This window comes from Cyclopterus lumpus, chromosome 6 (genome assembly GCF_009769545.1).
Source record: "Cyclopterus lumpus isolate fCycLum1 chromosome 6, fCycLum1.pri, whole genome shotgun sequence".
In the NCBI taxonomy this organism is placed as follows: Eukaryota; Metazoa; Chordata; class Actinopteri; order Perciformes; family Cyclopteridae; genus Cyclopterus; species Cyclopterus lumpus.
The window spans coordinates 1,382,501-1,395,000 of record NC_046971.1 but is presented as its reverse complement, the minus strand read 5'-3'; the positions used below and the strand labels follow the sequence as shown (position 1 = coordinate 1,395,000).

At 53.0% G+C, this 12,500-nt stretch overlaps 1 protein-coding gene across 3 annotated transcripts in view; it reads right to left on the bottom strand.

Annotated features, from left to right (window-relative positions):
- spg11 (SPG11 vesicle trafficking associated, spatacsin) overlaps window positions 1-12,500 on the bottom strand; it is a 38,014-nt gene that overhangs the window by 9,144 nt on the left and 16,370 nt on the right. For all 3 annotated transcript variants that reach the window (XM_034534143.1, XM_034534141.1, XM_034534142.1), the window contains exons 17-30: window positions 12,239-12,345; window positions 11,833-11,978; window positions 11,558-11,722; window positions 11,406-11,472; window positions 11,116-11,278; window positions 9,996-10,189; window positions 9,750-9,858; window positions 9,333-9,492; window positions 8,914-9,195; window positions 4,767-4,967; window positions 4,581-4,688; window positions 3,855-4,020; window positions 3,545-3,759; window positions 2,302-3,037 (exon numbers count right to left, since the gene is read on the bottom strand). In XM_034534143.1, the coding sequence (XP_034390034.1) occupies window positions 2,302-3,037; window positions 3,545-3,759; window positions 3,855-4,020; window positions 4,581-4,688; window positions 4,767-4,967; window positions 8,914-9,195; window positions 9,333-9,492; window positions 9,750-9,858; window positions 9,996-10,189; window positions 11,116-11,278; window positions 11,406-11,472; window positions 11,558-11,722; window positions 11,833-11,978; window positions 12,239-12,345 (2,819 nt within the window). The remainder of the gene's footprint in view (window positions 1-2,301; window positions 3,038-3,544; window positions 3,760-3,854; window positions 4,021-4,580; window positions 4,689-4,766; window positions 4,968-8,913; window positions 9,196-9,332; window positions 9,493-9,749; window positions 9,859-9,995; window positions 10,190-11,115; window positions 11,279-11,405; window positions 11,473-11,557; window positions 11,723-11,832; window positions 11,979-12,238; window positions 12,346-12,500) is intronic.

Genomic DNA, 12,500 nt, shown 5'->3' with positions numbered 1-12,500 from the left:
GGTCGTATAGGAGGTCGTATACAAGGTCCTATAAGAGGTCGTATAGCAGGTCCTATAGGAGGTCGTATAGGAGGTCGTATAGCAGGTCGTATAGCAGGTCGTATAGCAGGTCCTATAGCAGGTCCTATAGCAGGTCGTATAGGAAGTCGTATAGCAGGTCCTATAGGAGGTCGTATAGGAGGTCCTATAGGAGGTCGTATAGCAGGTCCTATAGGAGGTTGTATAGCAGGTCGTATAGCAGGTCCTATAGGGGATCTATAGCAGGTCCTATAGGAGGTCGTATAGCAGGTCCTATAGGGGATCGTATAGCAGGTTGTATAGGAGGTCGTATAGCAGGTCGTATAGGAGGTCCTATAGCAGGTCGTATAGGAGGTTGTATAGGAGGTCGTATAGCAGGTCGTATAGCAGGTCCTATAGGAGGTCGTATAGCAGGTCGTATAGGAGGTCCTATAGGAGGTCCTATAGCAGGTCCTATAGCAGGTCCTATAGCAGGTTGTATAGGAGGTCCTATAGGAGGTTGTATAGCAGGTTGTATAGCAGGTCGTATAGCAAGTTATATAGGAGGTTGTATAGCAGGTCATATAGGAGGTTGTATAGCAGGTCCTATAGGAGGTCCTATAGCAGGTCCTATAGGAGGTCGTATAGGAGGTCGTATACAAGGTCCTATAGCAGGTCGTATAGCAGGTCGTATACAAGGTCCTATAGCAGGTCCTATAGGAGGTTGTATAGCAGGTCGTATAGCAGGTCGTATAGGAGGTCCTATAGGAGGTTGTATAGGAGGTCGTATAGGAGGTTCTATAGGAGGTTGTATAGCAGGTTGTATAGCAGGTCGTATAGGATATCGTATAGCAGGTCGTATAGGAGGTTGTATAGCAGGTCCTATAGGAGGTCGTATACGAGGTCCTATAGCAGGTCCTATAGGAGGTCGTATAGGAGGTCGTATAGGAGGTCGTATAGGAGGTCCTATAGGAGGTCCTATAGCAGGTCCTATAGGAGGTCGTATAGCAGGTCGTATAGGAGGTCGTATACAAGGTCCTATAGCAGGTCCTATAGGAGGTCGTATAGCAGGTCGTATACAAGGTCCTATAGCAGGTCCTATAGGAGGTCGTATAGCAGGTCGTATAGGAGGTCGTATACAAGGTCCTATAGCAGGTCCTATAGGAGGTCGTATAGCAGGTCCTATAGGAGGTCGTATAGCAGGTCGTATAGGAGGTTGTATAGGAGGTCCTATAGCAGGTCGTATAGGAGGTTGTATAGGAGGTCGTATAGGAGGTCGTATAGCAGGTTCTATAGGAGGTCGTATAGCAGGTCGTATAGCAGGTCCTATAGGAGGTCGTATAGCAGGTCCTATAGGAGGTCGTATAGCAGTTCCTATAGGGGATCGTATAGGAGGTCCTATAGGAGGTCGTATAGCAGGTCCTATAGGGGGTCGTATAGCAGGTTGTATAGGAGGTCGTATAGCAGGTCGTATAGGAGGTCGTATACAAGGTCCTATAGCAGGTCCTATAGGAGGTCGTATAGGAGGTTGTATAGGAGGTCGTATAGCAGGTCCTATAGCAGGTCCTATAGCAGGTCGTATAGGAGGTCGTATAGCAGGTCCTATAGCAGGTCGTATAGCAGGTCGTATAGGAGGTCGTATAGGAGGTCGTATAGGAGGTCGTATAGCAGGTCCTATAGCAGGTCGTATAGGAAGTCGTATAGCAGGTCCTATAGGAGGTCGTATAGGAGGTCCTATAGGAGGTTGTATAGCAGGTCCTATAGGAGGTCGTATAGCAGGTCGTATAGCAGGTCCTATAGGGGATCGTATAGCAGGTCCTATAGGAGGTTGTATAGCAGGTCCTATAGGGGATCGTATAGCAGGTTGTATAGGAGGTCGTATAGCAGGTCGTATAGGAGGTCCTATAGCAGGTCGTATAGGAGGTTGTATAGGAGGTCGTATAGCAGGTCGTATAGCAGGTCCTATAGGAGGTCGTATAGCAGGTTGTATAGCAGGTCGTATAGCAAGTTATATAGGAGGTTGTATAGCAGGTCCTATAGGAGGTCCTTTAGGAGGTTGTATAGCAGGTCCTATAGGAGGTCCTTTAGGAGGTTGTATAGCAGGTCCTATGGGAGGTCCTTTAGGAGGTTGTATAGCAGGTCCTATAGGAGGTCCTTTAGGAGGTTGTATAGCAGGTCCCATAGGAGGTCCTTTAGGAGGTTGTATAGCAGGTCCTATAGGAGGTCCTTTAGGAGGTTGTATAGCAGGTCCTATGGGAGGTCATATAGGAGGTCCTTTAGGATACAGAGGTCAGGGAAGCTTACAGCTGGTCATGCTCTTCTTTGGTAGAACTTCCGCCGCCTCCTCTTGTGGTTCAAGGTTCAGGTCTCCAGAGGCCAGACCTCTGCAGCGCAGCACCACCCACATGTCCCGGTGGTACAGGGAGAAGTAACGGCAGACCCGGCTGGCTTCGTGGATACTGCCTTCTTCTAATAACTGACCAATGAGAGCAGCCAGAGCGCTCCTCTCCTCCGGGCTCAGCGGCGAGTCGGTGCTCGGCTCCTCCCGGTCCAAGCCGGGACCGGGGAGCCCCTCCAAACGGAGACAGCTCTCGGTGTTCAGGCCCGATATGTTGGAGAAGGAGAACTCCTTCATGAGCGCTTCGTACGGGTTCATTTCCGGCGTGAAGGCGGGTGGCGGCAGTTTGAAGACGCTCTCCTTCTCCATGGCAGCGGCGAGGACGTGCCGTCGCACCCGGCCGGTCCACAGCTTCTCCTCCAGGTGCTCCAGCTGGCCGGTGGGAGCCGGGCCGAGCTGGGAGAGCCAGTGAGCGGCGAGGCAGAGCAGCAGGCAGCGCTCCTGGACCTCCAGCAGCTCGGTCGCAGCCTCCAGCGAGTCGGCGGTCGCCGTCTCGGCCTGCGACAGGAAGAACCGGGAGGCCGAATCCGGATCAGCGCTTTCGGCCTTCAGCTGCTCGTGACATCTCCTCCACAAGCCGACTCGGGTCTCCAACCTCCTCCACTGGCGCTTGGACCTCTGGGAGTTTACTTCCTGGAGAAGCTGACAGAAAGAGAGCCGGAACATCATCTAATTAACCCTCTAGAACCAGAACCTTCAGGACTAGAAGCAGAGAACACGTCTTTAGTGCAGAATAACGGAAATAAATTTGACAAAAATAGGTAATTATTGGAATCTATATATTTCTCTGATTTGTTGTCACATGACTTTTGGTCTTAGATTAATCAATCATGCCTTCGTGGTTTCATTTTTACACAATCTGGTTCAAGGAAACGGTTTATTTGGGACAATGAGAGATACATTATTTTTTGGCTGCTTTTGTTGACTTAAGCGTTCATCACAGATGATGTGTTTAAGGACCGTTGGAAAGATGAAATTCTGGGATTCGGTTGACAGAAAACGTGCTTTTTAAAACACTTTTGTTTGCATCAAGAAGCTCTGGAACACGTAGATGACCGACATGGCCATCGAGTCAGAAATTTACATGTTGAGTGAGTGTGCGCTCTGAGCCAACGTGGCTAACGTGGTTAACCCGCGGTGGATTCAGACCTGGCTGAGCAGCAGGCGGTGGACGGGCAGGCCGGCCAGCAGGGCGACCTGCCTGGCCTGGCTGTAGCGCCCCCTGGCCTGCAGAGCGTCCACCGCGGCCTGGAACTCCTCCTGCTGGACGGAGGGCGAACTGCACTGCAGCAGCCTGGGGGACAGGCTGACCTCTGACCCCTGCAGCAACTGGCTGAGCTGACTCAGCTTCCTGAAGTCTGGACCTGCACACACACACACACACACACACACACAGAATTAAGAGTGTGAACTGTTCATGACGATGAGGTCACGGGGTGAACGGGCGCTCGCCTCTCACCGTTGGACTTGAGGAGCTTGTCCACGTCGGCCAGCAGCTGCAGCAGCCGGTGGAGGTCGTACTGGGAGGAGCAGCGCTGCAGCATCGTGAGGAGCAGCACGGAGGCCTGGCTCTCCACCCACTGCAGGGGGAGGCCACCGGGGGGCACCGGGCCTCCGTTCCTCATCTGCATCAGTAAATAGAAGAGAGAAGATGTTCCCTGAGCAACCGGTGAACAGGAAGTGACCACAAGTGGACTGAGGAGGGACGTAGAGACGCCGTATACATCTCTGGTGTCGACCTGTCAATCACCTTGTAGCCCCGCCCTAAAGCTTTATGGTCTGTTTGAGTCTAAATAACCATAATTTACTAAATGAACATCAGGCTGTATTGAAGAAGACTTGAAACTAGAGATTGAGACCAAAAACTCATGTTTACAATGTTTACTGAGGGAATACATCAAGAGAAGTAGAGTCATTTATATAGACTTCTATACAACCAGAGGAGTCGCCCCCTGGTGGTCAGGAGAGAGAATGCAGCTTTAACACATGAAGCATAGACTTCTATACAACCAGAGGAGTCTCCCCCTGGCGGTCAGGAGATTCTATACAACCAGAGGAGTCGCCCCCTGGTGGTCAGGAGAGAGAATGCAGCTTTAACACATGAAGCATAGACTTCTATACAACCAGAGGAGTTCCCCTTGGTGGTCAGGAGAGAGAATGCAGCTTGAAAGGTGCGTTGACTCACGGTGATGAGCGTCCTCTGGAAGTCCAACAGCTTCTCTTTGGCCTCAGAGAAGTTCCTGTAGTCGCAACACAACTCAAACATCCTCAACACCAGAACCAGAGGACAGTCCTGAGGGACACCAGGAGAACGTGTTTGTTTCAGTCAGTCACTCAACATGCTGCCTCTGATCTCATGACATCTTCTTACCCGCTGGAAGAGCTCGAAGCCTCGTAGGAGGGGCCTGACGTGGCCCCGCCCAAGCAGTGTCCTCCAGATGATTGACAGGTCGTGCAGTGTCCACTCGTGGTGCTGGGGGGCTTCGGCCAGGTGGGCGGTGGCTTCCCCCGATGCGCCGTCATCAACGGAAGTCAACAACCACACGCAGAGGCCGGGCAGAAGCTCCGCCCCCTGGGATGAGCATTTATAATGATCACATTTATGATCACGTGACGTGTTCAGATGGGAACGATGGGTTTCTTTTTGCCGCCGATACCAGTTATTGATAATTGATGATCCATATTAACAAACAGTTGATAACAGCAGCTGGATCCAGAATATGTATTTTAACCATAGTCCCAACAATCCTTTCAACGCTCTTAAGTCAGTAAAACACTTTGTTATCGTAATGTAAAGTGTTTAAAACACAATCCGAATGATCAGTAAATAAAATATATCCATCCATCCATTATCAGCTCTTATCCGGGGTTGGGTTGCGGTGGCAGCAGGTTCAGCAGGCCGACCCAGGCTTCCCTCTCACCCGCAACACTTTCCAGCTCATTCTGGGGGATCCCGAGGCGTTCCAAGGCCAGCCGGGAGATATAATCCCTCCAGCGTGTCCTCGTCTTCCCCGGGGCCTCCTACCAGTTGGACGTGCCCGGAAAACCTCTAATGGGAGGCGTCCAGGAGGCATCCTGACTAGATGAACCACCTCAGCTGACTCCTTTGGACACGAAGGAGCAGCGACTCGACTCCGAGCTCCCCCCTGATGTCCGAGCTCCTTACCCTATCTCTAAGGCTGAGCCCGGCCACCCTACGGAGGAAGCTCATTTCGGCCGCTTGTATCCGAGATCTCGTTCTTTCGGTCACGACCCAGAGTTCGTGACCATAGGTGAGGGTTGGAACGTAGACCGACCAGTAAATGGAGAGCTTTGCCTTCCGGCTCAGCTCCTCTTCACCAAGACGGACCGGTACAGCGCCTGTTTTACTGCTGCAGCCGCACCGATCCGCCTGTCGATCTCCCGCTCCACCTTACCCTCACTCGTGAACAAGACCCCGAGATACTTGAACTCCTTCGCTTGGGGTAGGCAGCTTGCCCCCATCTGGAGGGAGCAATCCGCCGGTTTCCGGCAGAGCACCATGGCCTCAGATTTGGAGGTGCTAACTCTCATCCCTGCCGCTTCGCACTCGGCTGCAAAACGCCCCAGTGAATGCTGGAGGTCACGGTCCGAGGAGGCAAACAGGACCACATCATCCGCAAACAGCAGAGAGGCGATCCCGAGACTCCCGAACCGGATCCTCTCCGCCCCCTGGCTGCGCCTAGATATCCTCTCCGTGAAGGTCACGAACAGGACCGGTGACAAAGGGCAGCCCTGGCGGAGGCCAACACCCACCGGGAACGTGTCTGACTTACTACCGAGGAGACGAACACAGCTCCTACTGCAGGCGTACAGAGACCGGATGGCCCGTGCCAACGGGTCCGGCACCCCATACTCCCGCAGCACCCCCCACAAAAACCCGAGGGACCCGGTCGAAAGCCTTCGCCAGGTCTACAACGCACATGTAAACTGGTTGGGCAAACTCCCAGGACCCCTCCAGTAATCTTGCGAGGGTAAAGAGCTGGTCCACTGTTCCACGACCAGGACGGAATCCGCACTGTTCGTCTTGAATCCGATGTTCGACAAGCGGTCGGAGCCTCCTCTCCAGCACCCTGGCATAAGCTTTTCCCGGGAGGCTGAGCAGTGTGATACCACGATAGTTCGAGCACACTCTCCGGTCCCCCTTCTTGAAGATGGGAACCACCACCCCGGTCTGCCAGTCCATGGGCACTGTTCCCGACCCCCATGCGACACTGAAAAGGCGTGTCAACCAAGACAGCCCAACAATGTCCAGCGCTTTCAGCATCTCAGGGCGGATCTCATCCACCCCTGGCGCCTTGCCACCAAGGAGCTTTTTGACTACCTTAGCGACCTCTGCCAGGGATATGGGTGAATCCACCCCAAAGTCTTCCGGCGCTGCCCCCTCTCCAGGGGACATGTTGGCCGGGTTTAGGAGTTCCTCAAAGTGCTCTTTCCACCGCCCGACGATGTCCCCAGTCCGGGTCAGCAGTTCCCCCCCCCTGCTGAGAACAGCCTGGGGTAGACCCTGCTTTCCCTTCCTGAGTTGTCGGATGGTTTGCTAGAACTTCCTTGAGGCCAACCGAAAGTCCTTCTCCATGGCCTCCCCGAACTCCTCCCATGCCCGAGTTTTAGCCTCCGCGACCATCGCCGCTGCAGCCCTTCTGGCCCGCCGGTACCCGTCAGCAGCTTCAGGAGACCCCTGGGCCAGCCAGGCCGAAAGGCCTCCTTCTTCAGTTTGACGGCTTCCCTCACCCCCGGTGTCCACCACCGGGTTCTCGGGTTGCCCCCACGACAGGCACCGATGACCTTCCGGCCACAGCCCCGAGCAGCCGCGTCCACAATAGAGGCTTTGAACAAGGTCCACTCGGATTCCATGTCCCCAGCCTCCCTCGGGATTTGTGAGAAGTTCTTCCGGAGGTGGGAGTTGAAGACCTCCCGGACAGGATCCTCTGCCAGACGTTCCCAGTTCACCCTCACTACACGTTTGGGCTTGCCAGGTCTTTCTAGCCGAATCCCCCATCTGATCCAACTCACCACCAGGTGGTGATCAGTTGACAGCTCTGCTCCTCTCTTCACCCGAGTGTCCAAGACATACGGCCGCAGATCAGATGATACGATTACAAAGTTGATCATTGATCTCCGGCCTAAGTTGTTCTGGTACCAGGTACACTTATGAGCCACCTTATGTTCGAACATGGTGTTCGTTATGGACAAACTGTGGCTAGCACAGAAGTCCAACAACAAAACACCATTCGGGTTCAGATCGGGCAAGCCGTTCCTCCCAATCACGCCCCGCCAGGTTTCTCTGTCATTGCCCACGTGAGCGTTGAAGTTTCCCAGGAGAACTATGGAGTCGGCAGGCGGCGCCCTTTCCAGGACCCCTCCCACCGACTCCAAGAAGGCCGGATACTCCGAAATGCTGTTCGGTGCATAAGCACAAACAATAGTCAGAGCCTTACTCCCCGCAACCCGTAGGCGCAGGGAGGCGACCCTCTCGTTCCCCGGGGAAAACTCCAACACAGCGGCGCTCAGCCGGGGGCTCGTGAGTATCCCCACTCCCGCCCGGCGCCTCTCACCCTGGGCAACTCCAGAAAAGGACAAAGTCCAACCCTTCTCCAGGAGCTTGGTTCCAGAGCCCATGCTGTGCGTGGAGGTGAGCCCAACTATATCTAGCTGGTACCGCTCCGCCTCCTGCACCAGCTCCGGCTCTTTCCCCGCTAGTTCCACGTCCCTAGAGCTAGTCTATGCCACCGGCGATCGGCCCGCCCAGGTCTCGCGCCTGGCCCACCGCCTGGTCTACATAGCACCCGACCCCGATAATTCTCCCTGCGGGTGGTGGGTCCACAGGGTGACTGCTGCTCCATGATGTTTTTTCGGGCTGAGCCCGACCGGGCCCATAAAATATATTATTTATCATATTCAGCATTAGTGTTAATAAAGTTAATACTTCATCTCTAATATCTTTGTTATATAGCCAGTCCTCATGTTCACTGAGCAGAGCCTGAACACATCATGAGAACGTTATCATTTACCTTCAGCCAGTACTCATGTTCACTGAGCGGAGCCTGAACGCATCATGAGAACGTTATCATTTACCTTCAGCCAGTACTCATGTTCACTGAGCGGAGCCTGAACGCATCATGAGAACGTTATCATTTACCATCAGCCAGTACTCATGTTCACTGAGCGGAGCCTGAACGCATCATGAAAACGTTATCATGTACCTTCAGCCAGTACTCATGTTCACTGAGCGGAGCCTGAACGCATCATGAGAACGTTATCATTTACCTTCAGCCAGTACTCATGTTCACTGAGCAGAGCCTGAACGCATCATGAGAACGTTATCATGTACCTTCAGCCAGTACTCATGTTCACTGAGCAGAGCCTGAACGCATCATGAGAACGTTATCATTTACCTTCAGCCAGTACTCATGTTCACTGAGCAGAGCCTGAACACATCATCATGTAATTGTCATTAATCTGAGGCTCACATGCACAGCGAGGGGGGATCTGTTTACCTGTTGACAGGCGGCCATTACAGCCAACGTTGGGCAGCGTTGGACCAGCGCCTCCTGCAGCAGGTACCTGCAGGGCGCCGCCTCCTCCTGGCTCTGCAGGAGGACCTGGAACAGCTCCCTGGGGTGCTCCGAGCTCCCAGGGGCCTCCGACGCGTTCAGGGACACGGGCTGCTCCTCGGAGCCGTGGGGCCACCTCCTCTGACTGCTCACCTGCAGGTCCTGAAACGCCAGACTCAGGTGGGCCCGCAGGGTGGGACCAAACTGAGCTGCCAGTGACCTCACCTGGAGGAAGATCCAAATATGGTCGGAGGAAGCAGCTCAGTCGGAATGATTCATCCATCACTGATATTGATGATAACAAAGCTGCATGTGACGACTCTTTGACAGTTAAAATACGTTTTAAACAGGTGTGTATTCACCTGCTGGGGCGGGAAGCTGTGCAGCTGGACGAACAACAGGAAGTGGATGAACTGTCCGTCATCAGTGCAGTGGGCGGGATAAACAGAGCTGAGCTTCAGACGGTGGAGCTGACAGAAATGAACAGGCAACGCCCACTCCTGAGCCGCCTCGTAGGACGACCTGCGCGCACACACACACACACACACACACACACACACACACACACACACACACACACACACACACACACACACACACACACACACACACACACACACACACACACACACACACACACACACACACACACACACACACACACACACACACACACACACACACACACACAGGTAACCTTCTATGTGCGACCATGGAACTTATGGAATTCTTATCACAACAATTAACTCTGTCTCGGACCTAAAGACTCGTGGTTTTACCTGCTGATGCCCTTTTGCTCCAGGCTGTCCGTCACTGCAGCTTCCAGGTAGCCAATCAGGTCTTCTGCTGCTCCAGGCTCCGCCTCTGCCAGCTTTACAGCTTTAGACACTGAAAAGACACAAATCAGTTTGAGTGTGTAGATGTTGTGTGTAGTTCAATTCAATTCAGTATATTTTGTATAGCCCAGAATCACAAGTGTGCCTCTTTACAATCTGTACACATACGACATGCATCATTGTGTGTACCCAGAGTGTGTAGTAGCTGTGTGTTGTCCTGGCTCCAGTGCTGCATGATGGCGTTCGAGGCTCTGACGTCGACCCTCAGTTTGAGGCTACAGATCCCCAGAAGCTCACAGAAACAGACGGCCGCTGACGTCACAGACACAACATTAAAACTCTGGAGGGCCAAACTGTACGTCTGCTGCCAGACCTGTTGCAGCCTGAAAAACACACACACACACACACACACACACACACACACACACACACACACACACACACACACACACACACACACACACACACACACACACACACACACACACACACACACACACACACACACACACACACACACACACACACACACACACACACACACACACACACACACACACACGCATTGTAGTTGCTTATTGTTACGTGTAGTGGCGTGTAGCATGTAGTAGTGCATAGTGGTGCGTAGCGTGTAGTAGCGCATAGTGGTGCGTAGCGTGTAGTAGCGCATAGTGGTGCGTAGCGTGTAGTAGCGCATAGTGGTGCGTAGCGTGTAGTAGCGCATAGTGGTGCGTAGCGTGTAGTAGCGCATAGTGGTGCGTAGCGTGTAGTAGCGCATAGTGGTGCGTAGCATAGTGGTGCGTAGCATGTAGTGGTGCGTAGTGGTGCGTAGCGTGTAGTAGTGCATAGTGGTGCGTAGCGTGTAGTAGCGCATAGTGGTGCGTAGCGTGTAGTAGTGCATAGTGGTGCGTAGCATAGTGGTGCGTAGCATGTAGTGGTGCATAGTGGTGCGTAGCGTGTAGTAGCGCATAGTGGTGCGTAGCATGTAGTGGTGCGTAGTGGTGCGTAGCGTGTAGTAGTGCATAGTGGTGCGTAGCGTGTAGTAGCGCATAGTGGTGCGTAGCATGTAGTGGTGCGTAGTGGTGCGTAGCGTGTAGTAGTGCATAGTGGTGCGTAGCGTGTAGTAGCGCATAGTGGTGCGTAGCATGTAGTGGTGCGTTGTGGTGCGTAGCGTGTAGTAGCGCATAGTGGTGCGTAGCATAGTGGTGCGTAGCATGTAGTGGTGCGTTGTGGTCCGTAGCATGTAGTGGCGCGTAGTGGCGCGTAGTGGTGCGTCGTGGCGCGTAGCGTGTAGCATGCGTGTACTCACAGCAGCGGGACGTCACTGCAGACGCTCAGCTGCTGGACCAGGAAGGTGGCGAACGCAAAGGACGGTCGGCCATGACGGAGGTAGTACAGGAAGTCCAGGTTCTCCACGAGAGCGAACCTGCCGACCAGATGAGGGCTGGAGAAATGAGGCAGCTCTGATGTCTCTGCCGAGGATAAGATAACAATAACACTCATTTATTATATTATTAAGTATCGAAAGGAAAGCTACAAATAAAACAATGAAAACTAGAAGAGAACATCATGATGTCATCACATGATGTCAGAGCTCACCGGTGGAGTTGAGGGTGTTTGCCGACTGCCAGCCGAACAGCCTGGTGGGGTCCAGCGGGTGGAGCGACTGCAACACAACACACACAACGTAGCGTAACAACAAACGCACCGCCGGAGGGGGGAGGGGCTTAGTCGAAGGTGTGCGAGCGTACCTGCAGCAGGTGGTAGACGGAGACGTCAGAGGACGAGCCGGTTCCTCGGGGCCCAGAGGGGAACAGGGCAGCCCTCAGTTTCGGGTGGGGGGCCAGCGCCATCTTCAGGAGCTGGGGGTCCACCGTCCTCTCGGACCTGCCCGACCTTTCACCCTGAACCACCACCTGCACACAGGAAGCTCATTGGAGGACTGTTCCAGGCCAGACCCGCTGTTTGGAGTGGTCCCTCCTCATCATCTCTATTGTTTGCTCAGGGGTCAGAGGTCGTGGTTCACCTGGTTGATCCCTCCGGGCGCGAACATGATGGCCGCCAGGGCCAAGAGACTGTGTCCCTCCAACAGCAGACTGCTTAGAGACGCCTGGCTGCCTGGCAACAGCACTTGAGCACTGGTTAAACTGGCCTGGAAGACCAGACCTGGATCTGGAACCCACAGAGACCAGGTTACATGAACCCACCACGAATACAGTTTCATCTCAGAAAATCTATAGAATATATATATATATATATTCATATATATATATATATATCCGATGAAAGACAAATATAAATATATTATATATATATTGTTATTGTTATATATTGTTATATTTGTCTTTCATCGGATGTAATAGATTAAAAGGAAATTAAAGAAACTAGATGGATCTGGATCAAGTCAGAACCAGAACCAGGGCAGCGGGTACCTGACAGATCTCTGGTGATCTCCTGGATCTTCACCAGCATCTCAAACCAGGGCTGGCTCTCAGACAGGCTCTGATTGGTCAACAGGGGACAGTTCCTGGGCGTCAACCTGTGGAGGCCGGAGACAGATCTTCATTAACAGACAATAGAGGAGCAAACGGTCGTTATTGATCCCTGATCAGTTCTGCCCCCCCTCACAGTTCTCCATCAGAGTGTAAATAAAGTGTTTATTGTTACGCGTAGTCAGAATCAGACTCCGTCTCC